The 17,501-nt window shown below is 46.0% G+C and overlaps 1 protein-coding gene across 17 annotated transcripts in view; it reads right to left on the bottom strand.

Annotated features, from left to right (window-relative positions):
- KALRN (kalirin RhoGEF kinase) overlaps positions 1-17,501 on the bottom strand; it is a 700,623-nt gene that overhangs the window by 160,185 nt on the left and 522,937 nt on the right. For all 17 annotated transcript variants that reach the window (XM_054480931.2, XM_054480928.2, XM_054480929.2 and 14 more), the window contains exon 34: positions 6,082-6,328. In XM_054480931.2, the coding sequence (XP_054336906.1) occupies positions 6,082-6,328 (247 nt within the window). The remainder of the gene's footprint in view (positions 1-6,081; positions 6,329-17,501) is intronic.

Genomic DNA, 17,501 nt, shown 5'->3' with positions numbered 1-17,501 from the left:
GTTCCTGAGGCCAGGTAGGTGGTAACAGCAGAAATCATCAGGAGGCCCCCAGGGAGAGGACTCCTCATGAACAAGCCAGGGGTGCCATGGGCCACTGTCCCTTTCCTCTAGAACATCTGCTTCTGAAGCTCACGGGGGAAGCCTTGGGCTTGGTATCATAAGAAGAGAGGTATTTCCTTACAGCTTCTCCAGACCCTCAGTCCCATCCAGGGAAGAAAGTGCACAGGAAAAAGAACACAGGTGTCCTGTACAGCCAGGTACAGAAGAACCTAGACTGGTTATTGGAGCCTGGGGCAGAAGTACCCAGGACCAATACTTTTTAAAAAGCCATTCTCACCATTTTTAAGTGTACAGTTCAGTGGCATTAAGTCCATTCACGTTGTCATGCAACCATCATCACCATCCATCTCCAGAACATTTTTCATCTTGCAAAACTGAAACTCTGTACCCAACAGGCACTAATTCCCCATTCCCTCCAGCCCCTGGCAATCATCATTCTTTCTACATCTAAAAAGTTGACTACTCAAGGTATTTCATTTAAATGGAATCATATAGTATTTGTCCTTTTGTGTCTGGCTTATTTCACTTATCCTAATGTCCTCAAGGTTCATTCATGTTGTGGCATGTGTTAGAATTTCCTAACTTTCTAAGGCTGAAGAGTATCCCATTGTAGGTATATATTCAATTCACCTGTTGCTGGACACTGGGGTTGCTTTCACCTTTTGACTATTGTGAATAATGCTGCTATAAGCATGGGTGTACAAATTTCTGCTTGTGTCCTTGCTTTCAATTCCTTTGGATATATACTCAGATGTTGGATTGCTAGATGATATGATAATCTTATTTTTACTTTTTTGAGGAATCCCATACTGTTTTCCATGGCAGCTGTACCATTTTGCATTCCCACCAGCAGCGTACAAGGGTTCCAATTTCTCCACATCCTCATAACACTTGTTATTTTCTGTGTGTGCACATTTTAAACAATAGCCATCCTTTGCAGTGACATGTTATTGTTGTTTTGATTATCACTTTTCTAGCAATAATTAGTGATGTTGAATATCTTTTCATGTACTTATTGGTCACTTGTATATCTTCTTTGGAGAAATTTCTGTTTAAGTCCTTTGTCCATTTTTAAATTTAGTTTTTGGTTGTTGTTGAGTTGCAGGAGTTCTTTATATAATCTGGATATTAACCCTCAACCCTTCTAATACATCTTTAAGTATCTCCTAAGCTTGACACCCTGGGGGTGCTGAGTCCACAAAGCAGTGGTTCTCAACCCTAAGGGAACATCAGAATCACTAAGTTCGTTCTTCTTTTTTTTTCCCCCTGAGATAGGGTCTCACTCTTTTGCCCAGGCTGGAGTGCAGTGGCGTGAACACAGCTCACTATAGCCTTGAATCCTCAGGCTCAAGCAATCCTCCCATCTCTGCCTCCTGAGTAGCTGGGACTACAGGTGCATGCCACTATGCCCGGCTAATTTTTTTCTTTTTATTTTTTTTCACAAAAGAACTTAAAAATATACTGATGTCCAGGTCCTTGGCAGCTGGATTAATTGTTCTGGGGTGGGTATGATGTCCAGGTCCTTGGCAGCTGGATTAATTGTTCTGGGGTGGGTATGAGGCATCAGTATTTTTAGAAACCTCCTCCAGGTGGTTTCTAAGGTGCATCCAGAGTTGGAAACCACTGCTACAAAGGCTTGCCTCTTGGGAGGTGCTGCCCTCCACCACCTGCTGCTGTGAAAGTGAGAGGGGACTGTGGAAAGGCAGGACTAGGGCTGGAGGGCCCAATCCCAGTGAGAAGCCCTAAGATGTCAGAGTGGCAGTAAAGTAGCAGGAAATGCAGCCCCACCCCAATTCTGTCACACAGCCCCACTCTTTTTCACCAACCCCGTCATGAATGACACCAAGACATATCAGGAGGAAATAACCAACCACTGCTCCCACAGAAGGCAGAGGAGGGAAGGGCAGAGAGGAGCCCTAGCACTACCCAGAAGCCCAACAGGTGCTGGGAGCCCTGGTCTGCACCAGCTCGGCCACAGACTCCCTGTGGCTTCAGGGAGGTCACCTTGCTTTCTGAGCCTGAGTGTTCTCCTGGAAGAGAGGAGACCGGGCTAGTGCAGTGGTTCTCAACCCTGACTGCACCTTAGATTCACCTATGGAACACTTAAAAATACTGACCCTCAGGCCCCATCCAGAGATTCTGATTCCATTTGTTCTAGGTGGGGTCTGGGCATTGTCATTTGGAAAAGCTCCCAGATGATTCTCATGTGCAGCCAGCATTGAGAACCCTGTTCTAGTGGATCATCAAGAACCATCCTGTGGTTCTTTTGTCCCCATTCCCGGGGTGATGGTCATGGCCTGAGCACTCACAAGGTGCTTAGCCATCACACATAGTCCTTGCTTCACACAGCCTGCGAGAATGCTGACTTGGTGCTCTCTGCAAATGCTAAGAGGACCAGTTCTCTTATGGGAATTGAAAAAGGAATTGATTCCAACCTCCTAACACCAGATGAGACCATTCTGTCCTATTCCACAACCCCCAGTGGAACATTTTATTCTCAATCTAGTTGTGCATAACTTATAAGGTAAAGCACCCACTGGAGACAAATTACTGCTGAGAGAAGAAAAGGCGGTTTGCCAGCAGGCAGCCAGCTGGAATTAAGAGAAGGAACAGCTTATTGGGTCTTAGCTAAGGCCAACACTCTGGGCAGACCCCAGAGAGAGAGGGAAAGGGTTTTGAGGCTGGGCCATGTGCATGACTGCACATACTTTCAAATGGGGTCTAGTTAAGGGCATAAGGAATGCTCCATGGAGAATGCAGACTTAGGTCCCCTTTTTTCTTTCTTTTTTTTTTTTTTTTTTTTTTTGAGACAGGGTTTCACTCTGTCACCCAGGCTGGAGCACAGTGGCGTGATCATGGTTCACTGCAGCCTCAGCCTCCCGGGATCAGGTGATCCTCCCACCTCAGCCTCCCGAGTAGCTGGGACTATATAGGCGCACACCACCCCACCTGGCTAATTTTTAAATTTTTTTGTAAAGACAGGGTTTCGCCATGTTGCCCAGGCTGGTCTCGAAATCCTGAGCCTGAGCAATCCACCTGCTTCAGCCTCCCAAAGTGCTGGGATTACAGGAGTGAGCCGCTGTGCCTGGCCGACTTAGGTCCTTGACTACTGGGAGTCGGGGACCTCTGTATTCAGAGCTCACATGGGTGAGAAGATAGACCTCACAGGTTGCCATTTGAAGGCTCAGCATAACTGGCCTAAGCTTGGGGAAACAGGAACCAACCTGGAAATAAAAAGAGCCAAGGAAATGGGTGATAGGCACTGCTGGTACCTTTAAGAAGCTATGCTGGTTGGCAGAGTTAGCTGGAAAGTTCTATGACAGCCTCCCTCTCAGCTTTGTCTCTTGCCTCTATTTTCCATTCCTGGTCTTCAGCTCCTATTTTTAGTTAAATCTCCACTAATCTGTCCTATAGTAGAGAGAACCCCCAGTCCTGTTCAGTTCTTACCCTGAATGCTTCCACCTCCCGCCTCGGGATCAGAGACTGACTCTGACACTGCTCTCTGATTTTCCACCTTCGGTTTGCTCCTGCCAAGTTGCACATGTGGCAGCCCCAGCAGAGAGGGAGTGCATATTTTACCCAGCCTCAGGCTAGGAGGCCAGGTCTAGGTCAGGAAGTCTCGTCTTCCCTTGAAGCTGAGTCCCTCCTGATGAAAACGACCCACACCTGGGGATCCAAGGAATGTTAGCCTTTTGCGGCAAATGAATTGCTGTGCTTGGTTTCGTCTCTGCAGATGGGTCTCTCAACTGGACTTGTGGGAGTGTGCAGTTATTTTGCTGGATAATCTATGGCAAATGATATAATAGCAAAAACTTATCATGACAACTAAGGTGCATTGAATGCCAGGCACTGCTGTGTTTTGTCTCCATTACCTCATTTTACCCTCACAATCTACCTTCTGTGTACCCTGTTCTCTTGGCTACACTTCAAGCGGAACCAGATTCCTGAGTTTCCTTGATTTTCCTCTTGTGCCTGCAATTTCAAATTCCCACACAACTTCCTGACACAGTCCCTCCTTAGTCCTCAGAGGATAGGGGGGAAAGCAGGCAATGACTAAACTGGGAGTGGAGGGCACGAGGAGAATCAGGGCGGCGGTTTTAGCTGACATTTTTCTCCTGGTGGAAAAAACCCTGGAAGGCTGGATGCAGCACAAACAATGCAGCCTGCTGCTGCCATCTAGTGGAGGAAAGGAAGTCAGGCTTTGAGGGTAGACCAGATGGCACTCCAGACACCAGAGCGTTTTAAACATGTTCCGAGTTCACAGTAACCATCAGGAAGCTTGCAGCAGGTCTCCATGCTGACCCTCGTCCCCCATCTTCCTCTCCTAGAAATATCTAGCACAGGTCTGCATAGAAGGCATCCCTGCTGCTGATTATCTGGCCAGTTACAAAAATAAGCCCAGAACTAAGGCCTGGCTTTGGCTTCCTCAGTGTAAAATGCTTGGCTGCAAGGCCTCTGCCACTTGGACTTCACACGTCAGTGGATCTCAAACTCAAATGTGCATCAGAGCCACCTGGAGGGCTTGTTAAAACACAGACTGTTGGGACCCACCAGCTCTGGAGGAGTGGGGGTTCTGATCATTTGCGTTTCTTTCTTTTTAAAAATTAAATTAAAAAAAAAACTTTTTTGAGGCAGGACCTTGCTCTGTCACCCAGTCTGGAGTGCAGTGGTGCAAGCATGGTTTACTGCAATCTTGTCCTCCCAGGCTCAAGTGATCCTCCTGCCCCAGCCCCCCACTGGGTAGCTGGGACTATGGGTGTGTGCCACCATGCCTGGCTAAATTTTTTTGTTTTTGTAGAGATGGGGGTCTCACTATGTTGCCCAGGCTGGTCTCAAACTCCTAATCTCAAGCCAGCCTCCCAAAGTGTTGGGATTACAGGTGTGAGCCACTGTACCTGGCTTTTTTTTTAACTTTGATTTTTTATTTTTAGAGGCGGGGTCTTGCTCTGTCAGCCAGGTTGGAGTGCAGCAATACACTACAACTCACTGCAGCCTCAAACTCCTGGGCTCAAGTGATCCTCCTGCCTCACCATGCCCTGAGTAGTTGGGACTACAAGTGAACATCACCTTGCCCAGCTAATTTTTTAATTTTTAAATTTTTTTTTTTGAGACAGTCTCGCTCTGGTGCCCAGGCTGGAGTGCAGTGGCACAATCTTGGCTCGCTGGAGCCTCATTGCAACCTCAGCCTCTCGGGTTCAAGTGATTCTCCTGCCTCAGCCTTCCAAGTAGCTGGGACTATAGGTATGTGCCACCTTGCATTTTTAAATTTTTGTAGAGACAGGGTCTCACTATGTTGCCCAGGCTGGCACCTGCATTTCTAACAGGTTCCCAGGGCATGCTGATATTACTAATCCAGAGACTACCCCTAAAGAAACACTGTCATGAGAAGTTTAGTCTCCCTGGCATGAGAAAAAGTGAGTAAACAGGCATGTGAAGGGAACACAGAGCTTACATACAATAAAAGCCAAGGCTAGAATACTTTATCTGTTGAAGGCACATAAAGGAGTCACGGACCTCAAACCCTGGCCGGGCTGAGGGGAGGATCAGATTTGACTCAGCTGTGGCTCCTCCCTGGGTGTGCCTGGTGTCTCCAGGTCAGCATGTGAGTACTTGGTGGGGGGTCAGAGAGCCAGAAGTTGCTGTGAAGGGGGAGTGGGTCAGTGGAGAAAGGATGAGTCTAAGCCATATTTGGCCAAAGGTAGAAGAGGACTTTTCCGAATTTAGTGTGATATGATGGGAAAACTGGAAGAGATCTTAGAGATTATTTAATTCAACCTTCATTTCTAAGACAAAACTGACTCAGGAAGGCTAAATGACCTTCCCAAAGTCACACACAGTTACTCGGGAGCTCTTCCTCTCCAAGTTCCCAACCCATTCTCTTCACAATCAGGTCCCAAAGAAACCCCACAGGGTAAAAATGGGTCTGTGAGACAGGTCGCTTCCATGGTGGTCTTCAGCTAGAGTCAGGCCAGCGCTCGTGGCCTCCTTGGTCTGTGCCTCCCACCCGCTCTGTTCTCCTACCTTTCACCAAGGGGAAGAAGCAGTCCATCTCCACGCTGCTTCGGGAGTGTGAGATGCACAGGGCGCTGCTGGGGACCAGACCCTCCAAGGGTGGGCTCCGTTCGGTGGTACGGACCAGACACCAACCGGGCCGCTCGCTGGGCCGTTCCAGCAGCTCTACCGTCTGCCCCACCTGGATGGTCAGCTCGCTGCTGTGGCCCGCACTGAAGTCCTGGAGGACCACTGTCAGCTCACATCCACCAGAGAGCTTTGGTGGGTGGTGGTGGAGGGAGTAGAACAGGAGGGCATGGAGGAAGTGGGGAGAAATATGGGAGAGGGTTGGTAAGAGGGGACGAAGGATGTGTGAGAGCAGAGGTAAGGAGGAAGAGAAGGGGAATAAAGAGGAAAAATGGTGTTTAGGGCGGAGAGATGGCAGAAGATGAAAAGGAGAGTTGAGAACAGGAAAGAAAACAAGAAAAAAATGTAATTAGCACAGTGCTATTCAATCACTCAGGCTTTCTAGCTGTAGCCATGGTCTAAAGCCTGCCCAGAACCAGGGCTTTGATTCTAATTCCTCTTGCTTCGTTAGAGCTCATTATTCCTTTGCCAAGCTTCAGCTAATTGTGCCGTTAAACTCCTTCCCTGTATGCCCCTTTACTCCTTCCAAGGGTTCTACCCTGTGCCCTGTCCCTGCCCTGACTACCACCCTCAGACTCCTATTGTTTGGGCATCTGTTCTAACTCACCCCTCCCACTAGATTCTCACTAGATGATAGGGAATAATGGAAGAGACAACCTTCCTTCCTTCTAACCCCTGCAACACCTCCCATCCCCACCCCTTACTGGAGCCATCGGCCTAAAATCGAGGCTACGAGGACTACAAAAAGAATGAGGCTTCAATTCAAAGGCAGAAGTAAAGCAATGTCTGTCTGGGAGGGGAATAGCCTCAAAGGCTCAGGCACTGGTGACCAGGAGGAAGAATCAGAAGGGAAGACGGGCCATTTCTTACTTAGGTACATATGCCCAGCCCTCATGCTCCATGCTGGCTTGGCTCCACACTGGCATTTTCCTACTTCACTGATCCTGGGGCAGAACCAATAAAAGGTGTTGACAGGAACAACCCCTACTGGCTGAATGCTGAGACTTCTCACTTTTTCACCTTGGGGATTTGGCCCCACTTCCCCCCTTTCTTCTGGCTTCATATTTCCATGAGGATCCATTCGGTTATTAGTTTGTCTCATAGAACTAAGTACAGTCTCCCTCTTGGAAGAGCAGCTGCACTTAGAGGCAGAGTGACAGGTAGGGAAGGGAAGGAATGAGGAGGCTGAGGCCCAGCTTGGTAGCCTGTTATCCTCTAAAGTTCACCCCAAAAACAGTTTGGAGGCAAAGTCCTTGCACCACCTCCAGGAATTTGACTTCAGTCTGTGCATCTCTGACTTAAGCCTTCAGGGCCCAAATTTTCTGCACCAGTGGCCATATTAATGCACTTGTCCAAATATGTTGTGTAGCCATTTCACACACATTCTGGGAAGCTTCTGCCCAGTGGCATACACAGTGAACGCCACAGTGAGTAGAGAATTAACAGTCCCACCAGTACCAAAAGCTGAGCATTCAGGACTGTGAGAAATTTCCACTAAAGGGACTTCGATGTCAGAGGGGGCTTGAAAAAGTTAAAATAATGCATCAGACTGATGTTGGCAATATGCATCACCACCAGTTACAGGGCAGGGAGTCTGTGCTAACCACGTTCCCATAGGACTGCCATTGGGATCAAATCAGGAAATCTGCAGGACAGAAGGTAGAAGGTGGAAGGAGACAGAAGAAAATATTTTTCCATGTAACTCTCCTGGTCCCATTAAATGCAGTCTTCACTCCCCCACTCTCCTGGTGCTATCCTCCTTAAAAACATCGTATAGAGAAGGATTCTGTGGGATGGAGACACCTCAAATCTCTAGAGTACTTTTACAGTTAGCAAAATACCTTTACATTAATTATCCACTTGGTCCTCACAATAACCAGGTGGTACCATCATCTCCATCTCATACATCAGGAAATTCAAGCTCAGAAATGTCAATATCAGTGGTTGGGCATTGAGTATACATAAAAATCATGTAGAGAGCTAATAAAATGGAGATTCCCTAGCAGTTCCTTCTCTTGCTCCACCCCTCAATCACACATCATGATTCAGTAGGCCTGGGTTAGGGCCTGGGGATGCCTTCCACTGCCCCCAGACAGGGTCTCATTCTGAAACCCAGGCTGGAACGCAGTGGTGCAATCTTGGCTCACTGCAGCCTCTACCTCTGTGGCTCAAGTGATCCTCCCACCTCAGCCTGCTTAGTAGCTGGGACCACAGGTGTGTACCACCACACCCAGCTAATTTTTATTTTTATTTTTGTAGAGACATGGTCTCACTATGTTTGTCTTGAACTCCTGGGCCCAACTGATCCTCCTGCTTCAGTCTCCCAAAGTGCTAGGAGTCAGGTCCCAAAGTGCTCTATAAGAAATACATTTCACATTCTGACCAGGGAACACTACATGTGAATAGATATATCACTGAAACACAAGCTCCACTCTGACATTCTATTTTATGTTTTTCTCTATTGCTGTTGACATCCCACTAATTTGATTCCACCTCACTAATGGACTCTGTAGAATGCCGGCCTAGATGACTGAAATTCTTTCTAACTGAGAGACTCTCTATCACTGAGCTTCTGCATCTCAGTGGAGCTGCTCCTCTGTGACAATGCCAGGGGCTCAGGGTTGCTTCTTGAGGCCAAGCTCACACATAGCTGGGGATGCAACTTGCAGCCCTTTCAGGGCAACATGGTTGAGTCCAGGGATGAGTGTAGTCCTTTTGCAGACTGTTAGAGCAGAAGGGGCCTGAAGCTCTAGTCGCAAACAGCCCAGCATGGCACCCAGATACAAGACCCACTTCCCTCTAGGGTGGGTTACAATCAGACCCATGGGCTGGACGGGAGAGGATAAAAAGCCAGGCTTGTGTCTCTCTACAATTCAAGACACAGTTCCTGGCGAGAAGCCTAGATACACCACTAGATGGCGGTGTTTGCCTTCTGTAGGCTGCCTAGTGCAGACAAAGGAAGAAGTGGAAACAAGATCAATGGGCAATTTCTTCCACACTCACACGTTATAGACAACCAGGCTCAAGCTTTAGATGCAGCCCAAAAGCCATTATGGTTCAAATACATGATGAATATCCTGATTCACTTCACCTCAATGGTTGATCAAAAAGATTTACTACACCAGGTCCCTACCCTGGCAAGAAGCGAATTCCAAAGAATGGCCAACAAGTGAGGGTGCTGGGGAAATGGTTTGAGGGGTCAGGCAGAGCTGCTCCTGCAACAGTCCCTTCTCATCCTCTCCTCCAGGGATGCTGTAGGGTAAGATTCTAAGACCAAAGTTATTCCTACTCAGGGAGATGCTGGGAGCTGAGTAGGCAGCACAGAATCTCGGCATGCATTCAGGTTATGTTTTTGATTCTTCCCTGATCTTGTACCCCTGCTTCTGGAATCTTCTCTCATCTTACTTCCCTCACTGTATGCTCCCACTCCAGCAGCGAGTCCTTGTCTGGCCTTTCATGCTTAAGTCTTGGCCCCCTTCCCGGGAGCTCTCAGATATTTTCTCTGCCTAATTCCCTAGAACCCTGCCTAAGGCCTGCTAAGCCTTCTTGATGCTAATTGTCTGCCTGGCTTCCCTCCAAGTGCCTGCTGCTGAGTTACCATCCAGCTCCTTGTCCTTACTTTCCCAGTCTCTCTCCTTTCTGGGTCCTGGCCATTCCCAGTGGGGCCTGTTCCCCTGCTGACCAATCCCTGGGTGGACACGGCCTCCTTCACCCTCCGCGATGCTTCCCAGAGGGGCAGAAGGAGCTCCTCCTGTCTTCACTTTCCTCCAGCTCCACAGTGATAGCTGTGTTGGCTTCTTTCCAGCATGGACCGCTACATACACAGGGGACATTTTGTAACCACTCTTTGTAACTCCATCTGCATTTTCAAAGTTCTCACATTCACCAGAAATGATCATTTTCATTTAGGTCTATTTTTACATGATTAATATTTGGGGATTAACTGAACCTCCTTCTTCTATAAACTGTGTGAGCTAGATTGTCCCTATGAGCTTCCTCATGTTATGGAAAAGACACAGTTATTCCCTGATGGTTTCCCAATGGCATCCAGAGAGTGAGGACAGGACCCCTGAAGAATTCTCCTGTTGTCATTTCAGACCTTCCATTTGTGCACCTCTGTGTCTCTGCTCCATTCTCCAAGGCAGCATAGCCTCGTTTAGGGCATGGGCTCTGCAGCTCCTCACCAACTGTGTGACCAGGAGCAAGTTACTTCACCTCTTTGTCTCAATTTCTTCATCTGTCAAATGGGGATAGCTTGTTGTGAAGATTAAATGAGATAATATTAAAGCACCTAGGATAGTGCCTTAAGCAGAGAGAGCTAAATTATTGTCTAAAAAATAAGTTATGGGCTGGGCACAGTGGCTCGTGACTGTAATCCCAGCATTCTGGGAAGCCGAGGGGGGTGGATCACTTGAGGTCAGGAGTTCCAGACCAGCCTGGCCAACATGTTGAAACCTGTTTCTACTAAAAATACAAAAAATTAGCCGGGTGTGGTGGTGCACACCTGTAGTCCCAGCTACTTGGGAGGCTGAGGCAGGAGAATTGCACAAACCTGGGAAGCAGAGGTTGCAGTGAGCCGAGATCATGCCATTGCACTCCAGCCTGGGAGTCACAGTGAGACTCCGTCTCAAAGAAAAAAAAAATTCTGGAGGTATTAGTGAATTATTATTTAAATTTGGGAGGAAAGGACTACAGAAGAAATTTTAAACATCAATTTTGATGGCATGTTGTTTGGTAAAAGACTGTATCAACTGTATATATGCATATACATTATTATGTAAATGAATCTTTTTTTTTTTAAAGTAATCTTCATGGAGTTTTGCCCTAACTAGAAGAACTGACCCTGAGGCTCACTAGGTAAGGTGACTCAGACCTCCCTCAAATCAGCACATACTTTTCCTGTTATGATAAAAACAAAGGCATGGTGGGACTGAGGATTCCCTTATGCAAAATGAGGATTCACTCTTGCCTCTTCATTCCGCACTGCTTTCCAGGAAGCTTCCATGTGAAGAAGACCCCTTACCCCAGAATCTGATACCTGCCCTCAATACTTGCCAACTGAGCCTTCTAACCTGTGAATACTGACTTCTGACACTGCCTTGCAGAACACTTGGATCTGATACTCTTGACAGAGGGGGAGCTGTGCCCAAGAGCGCCCATCAGATAAGTCTGACCTCCTCCTCCTCCTCTGGCTGCCTGTCCTCCAACTTCTTCCATCTGATCATCTGATTCCTCCACAATTCTTAGCCAGCCTGAGGCACCAAGTTCACATAAATTAACATCTACATATGAACAGCCTCACAGGAGGCCAGAGCTGGCTGGCAAAAAATGTAAAGCTGGAGCATATCTACTTGGCACGGTTTCAAGGGCACCATGAAGTCCTGCCAACTCCTGTGCAAAAACTGTCTTTCTCTCCTCCCCTCAACACTCCCTGCACCTGCTGCTAATGCCTGGAATTCCTCCATCAGAAAGTGATTTCATTTAATTAGGTATGTCCCTTACCATGAAACACCTCAAAGCAGACTATGATTCCCTTCCAAATGCAAAAAGATGAGATGCACCACACGAGTGACATGCAGCTGTACTTTAAGCATGAAAATGCTCATAATAGCATTTTTTCAAATGAAGAAAATTTTACAACAATAACATCACCGCCCCCCTGCCCCAATACTATATATAAAAATCTACCCAGTGGGAAGTGGATGAGGGTTAAAAAGCTACCTATTGGGTACTATGCTTACTATCTGGGTGACGGGATCATTTGTACCCAAAACCTCAGCATCACACAATATACCTAGGTGACAAAACTGCACGTGTAACCCTTGAATCTAATATGGAAGTTGAAATTATTTAAAAAACCTAACAGGAAGGGAATGGTTAAGTAATTATGATATATCTACTAAGTGAGTAATTAATTATGCAGCCATTAGATTATTTATAAAGCTTTGTAATAGCTTAAATACTTATCTCATATAAAGTAAAAAATTTTTTAAGAAGACAAGATGTACAGTTGTATATATAACTGTGTGAACATCATCAACAACTTAGCAAACTTATTCACTGGAAACAGAAAGAAAATTTGTTGAAATGTTAACACTGGTATTGTTGCGTGGTGCGCTCTGGGTAATTTTCCCTCTGGCTTTCTAATCTCCAGTATTGCCCAGTGTTTCTCACATAAGTGCTGCTTTATAATGAAAGTAATGATAACATCAACAATAAACAAATCAACAAAGGTAATGGGGAAAAATGCAAATATTTCAAGGAGGCATAACGCTTTGAGGGGAAAAATGGGGCAGCAGATGGACAGTTTCCAATTTTGCTCTAGGGCCACTATAGAAGCTTCAGGAAAGCCCCCAAATTGCTGATGATGCTTTAGTATAGCTGCTTCAAATCCTTCCTCTACTAAACTTCTGTCCTCGCCCTACTATAAAACTCTGAAGGGCTCTCCAGAAACTAGGTTCCTTTAAAAGAGCTTAGTGCTGTGCTTTTATCTTGAATTGATTATAATTATTTTAGCAAATGTGTAAAGCAATGTCTGGGCATTTAGGAACATTGTCGTGGAGCTCTGGGATTTCATCAGTTTGTATGTTGGAAGCCCATGGAGCTGCCAGGTCCAATTAAGAGGCTAAAGCTTACAATTTACTTTATCTTTGCTTGCTGGAACTGTGGCTTCTACTAACTGCAACTGAAGGAGCTATTTGGTTTAGTTGTTTCCCATGGTGCGTAAATGAGCACCATGGTCCCCTGGTCTTGCAGTTCTTGCGAACTGCATAGTAATTAATAGTGGGAAGAATGCAGGAGTGGGAATCAGGAGGCCTTGGTGCTGGTGCAGGTTTTACCCATGTATGACATTTAGCAAGCCCCTTCCCTTCTTCATACCTAAATTTCCTCATTTTTAAGATGAGGAAATTGGACTCCAGGGCCGCTTCCAGTTTTAATATTTGATAAGTAGAGTAGTTTCTATATTGACTCTCTAACACACAGTGCTATTGAATTTTCTTGAGCACTTATCATTAATGTGTTGCCTTGTTTACATAAATTATGTGTTACTCTTATCCTATGTAAGATACAGAAGAGCAGAGCATTCCGTCTTGCTCATGGTCGTATCTCCCGAGTTTAGAGCAATGCCTGGCACACAGCAGGTGATAAATATCTGTTGAATGCGCGAGTGAATAAATTCCATGAATTATTGCCTGATATATAACTGAGATGCCTAGTTACAATGTCTGAGAGGTCTCTCCCATTGGCTGCCCACCTATTCCTATTAGTGTCTTACAGATAACTGTTAATTTTTTTTTCTCAGCCCCTTTCAACCAAATTTATCTTGCCCTTTAATCATGTGACTATATCTCCATGAATTCCTAAACCTGACAAAAACAACATAAGGTGTTAGTGGGGGGAAACATAAATCCACAAGAACAAAGAGAATGGGAGGTAGTAAACAAGGTAACTTTTTTTTATTATTTATTTATTTATTTATTTATTTATTTATTTATTTTGAGACAGAGTCTCGCTCTGTCACCCATGCTGGAGTGCAGTGGTGCGATCTTGGCTCACTGCAAGCTCCGCCTCCCGGGTGCACGCCATTCTCCTGACCTCGTGATCCGCCCGCCTCGGCCTCGCAAAGTGCTGGGATTACAGGTGTGAGCCACTGCGCCGGGCCGAGAACTTTTTTTTCTTTAATGACAGAAAGCAGATGCAAGAATGATACTGACTTGGTAGAATGAGAAGATGAGATTCAAGTTCCTGCCAGTTATCTCTGCCCAACCCTCAGAAAGGCCCAGGGAGTGGAAGCACCAGACGGCACTGAGGGTGGACCTACAGGTGGGGCTAAAACAGGAAGATGGGACCCCTAGATCCCTCTTCTATCCTATGCGCACTTTCCTGAAAAATGAAATTCAGTGAAGGCTTAAATGTAGAATGGAGAGATGGCTAGTATCCTTGTCCCTCTTGGATCCCAGAATGCTAGCAGCCACATATAAACATGTTAGGGAGATTTTAGAATCATTCATGGGAGAAACCAAAAGATGTACAGATACTCAAATACTGACATTTAGAGATTTCTCTCTGCTCCCAAAACCTCCAGTGCCCTGCCTGATCACTCCACAGTGAGAACTTTAAGTCAACAAGTTCCTTCCTTTACACAGAAAATCAAGTCAGCTTTTGTGCCTCAGTCATAAATGTGAATATTCAGCTATAGATTACCAGACTTTTCAGAAAAACCTCTCTAACAGAGACCAAAATAAATAAACAGAAAAAGGACCAGGAACTCGGAGGAAACAAAATGCAAGCAGGATAATAAAACATCTGTAACACTATAAAATCCTCAGAAAGATAAGAGAGGATATTGTATCCATGGAAAAAGAACAAGCTGTTAGATAAAGGGAAAAAGTTGTAGAATGAGAAAGAGCTCTCAGAAGTTAAAAATATTATGGCCGAAATGAGACATTTCATAGATGAGTTGCAAGATAATGTCAAGGAAATTTTGCAGAAAATGGAACAACAACACTGAAAAAGGAGAATGTAATCTGAGGGCCTTTTGGTCAAGTTGTGCTGCTGGCTTCCATTGAGCATGTAGCCAACTAAAAACCCCAACTTAATTCACAGGGGCTTCTCAAACCTCCGCCTCCCAGGTCAAGTGATTCTCCTGCCTCTGCCTCCCAAGTAGCTGGAATTACAGGTGCATGCCACCAAACCTGGCTAATTTTAGTATTTTTAGTGGAGATGGGGTTTCGCCATGATACCCAGGCTGGTCTCGAACTCCTGGGCTGAAGTGATCCTCCCACCTTGGCCTCCCAAAGTGCTGGAATTACAGGCGTGAGCCACAGTGCCTGGCCTTTGCCTGTTCTTTATCTCTGTACTCCCTGCCTAGGCTTCAGAGAACATCTAGACTAGACACTCACTCAAGTTTGGGTGAGAAAGGCAGAGCCATACTCTCCTCAGGGAAAGAAGAGGCAGTAGTAGCAACTGGTATTTATCCTCCCTTCTATATTCATCTCATTGCCCCTGGGGAACCCACACAAGTTGTCAACAGAGATGCGGCTGGGAGAATTAACCCACTGGCAACTTTGCCTCTGCAACACTGACCCTCAACCTGGAGGTAACTGTCCAACTGTCCTGTCTACAGGGAGGCATCTCCTGGCTCCTTTGTGCTTAACTGAGGCTGTCTGTACTGCTGTTTTGATTGTGCTTGCACAGGAAGGCATTTCCTGCAACACACCCTATAGCTTTGGAAGGAGGAAAGAGCTCATAGACATGATTCTGAAAATCCCAAGCCTACCTACAGAAGAGGGAGAAGAGGTGGCTGGGTGAAACCTGAGATCAAAAAGAGCAACTCATGGTTATAGAGAGATAAGAAGTTATGGGCTTCTCTGAAAGCCCCAGGCATTCCTGCAAATTGTCTACTGCATGGACTGTGCAACACTGGAAAATTGAGCTTCAGAGTAAACCAGGCCAAAGACCAGAGACGATTTTCACAGAAGTGCAAAATGTCATCAAACCTCAATTATTCAGATGTGGGTAACCATTTCCCTTTCTGTGGATTACTGGGTCTGGAGCTAGCCTGCTTAGGTTTGAATCTGTCTCAGTTGCTACTATCTGTATCATCTGGAGCAAGTTAATTAGTCTCTCTTTGGCTCATTTTCCTTATCTGTAAAGTAGGAATCATATTAATTCCTGCCATATAGAGTTATTGGAAGGATTACATAACACAGGTAAACCCTGACATGCATTACATGCTTAATAAATGTTATATATTGTTTATCCAGTAATCTTAACTTGGCATGCACCCGAGATGTGTTTTCTTGCACTGAAATCTTGTGTCGAGGGAGTAGAAATCCATTTCCAGGGCTGGGCACACTGGCTCACGCCTGTAATCCTAGCACGTCAGGAGGCAGAGGTAGGCAGATCACCTGAGGTCAGGAGTTCGAGACCAGCCTGGTCAACATGGTGAAACCCTGTCTCTACCAGAAATACAAAAATTAGCCAGGCGTGGTGGCAGGCGCCTGCAATCCCAGCTACTCAGGAGGCTGAGGTGGGAGAATCACTTGAACCTGGGAGGTGCAGGTTGCAGTGAGCAGAGACGGCACCATTGCACTCCAGCCTGGGCGACAAGAGTGAAACTCCATCTCAAAAAACAAACAAAAAGAAATCAATTTCCAAAGCACCCTTAATGACATATATTGAGATAATCTGGCAGACTAGAAAGAAAAAAAAAGTAAACTATTCCCAAACCCAGGTTTCAAAGATTTAGTACCCTAAATTTAGGCTATAATTTCCCTTTGTAGGGCCCTGGATGTGGCTTTCTGCTCTTCCTATACTGGGCATCCTAGAGAAACAACAGACTGGAATCAGACTGGGAAGAGAAATCTTGGAACTGGTTGCCAAATCAGGGTAGATAATACATGTTTATTTACACTGTGGTTGTAGGGTGGAGGTCAAGGTATCCAGTCACACATAGAAACCTGGCAAACTAATTCCTGGAAAGAGGCCAAGCTCTCCTCTGGTTGACCACGAAACTCTGGTTGGTCTAATTATTGTTAGGTAATCTGGGGATAGGCAGCCTGTCTGCCAGGACTGGAGATGGGAAGAGGGCACATGCGGAGCACCTGAGAGGAGAACAACCTGCCTCTGTAAGGGGTCCGGCTGGGAGCAGGGTGCCTTACAGATTCATGTTCAGAAGAAACAGCACATTCTAAATGCTTTGATTCAGAAAGCAAATACTCCTGGTCACTGTCTCTCAGGCCAGAAGAAATGTCAGCAGACATCTTGTTAATTTTTCATCTTCAGGCAGACTAAGATAATAATTAACATCTGTATGGCCCTTTATCATTTATAAACTCTTTCATAGACATCATCTGACCCTCATAGATCTCATAAGGTTGGCATTATCATCTGATTTTATAGATGAGGAAATTGAGGCTCAGACAGGTGAAATGACTAGCTAAAGATTGCATCCTAATAGCTAACTGCAAAGGCAGGACTCCAAGCCTAATGAGTCCAGCCTCCTCATCCATGCACTTATTCTTCTTCACCAGCCAGCTGCTGTGCTGGGCATGGGGCATACAGCAGTCAGGGAGACAGCTGTGATGTCCCTACCTGCACCATGCTTACAGTCTCTAAGGAGACACACATCACGTGTATGCATGCTGAATGTGACAACAGGAAAAATGAGGGATGCTAGCCCAGGGATGGGGAATGGGGTCCCTCAGAAAGTGACTGGCTCTTACCAGTGCTGCCTCAGTCCATTGCTCCACTTGCTACTGCTGTGGTTGTGTCTTCTCAGAGCTGTTTATATTGTTAGT

The sequence above is a fragment of the Pongo pygmaeus genome, chromosome 2, assembly GCF_028885625.2.
Source record: "Pongo pygmaeus isolate AG05252 chromosome 2, NHGRI_mPonPyg2-v2.0_pri, whole genome shotgun sequence".
Classification (NCBI taxonomy): Eukaryota; Metazoa; Chordata; class Mammalia; order Primates; family Hominidae; genus Pongo; species Pongo pygmaeus.
The sequence above is the reverse complement of the archived record's forward strand: the minus strand, read 5'-3'. Positions and strand labels throughout refer to the sequence as shown.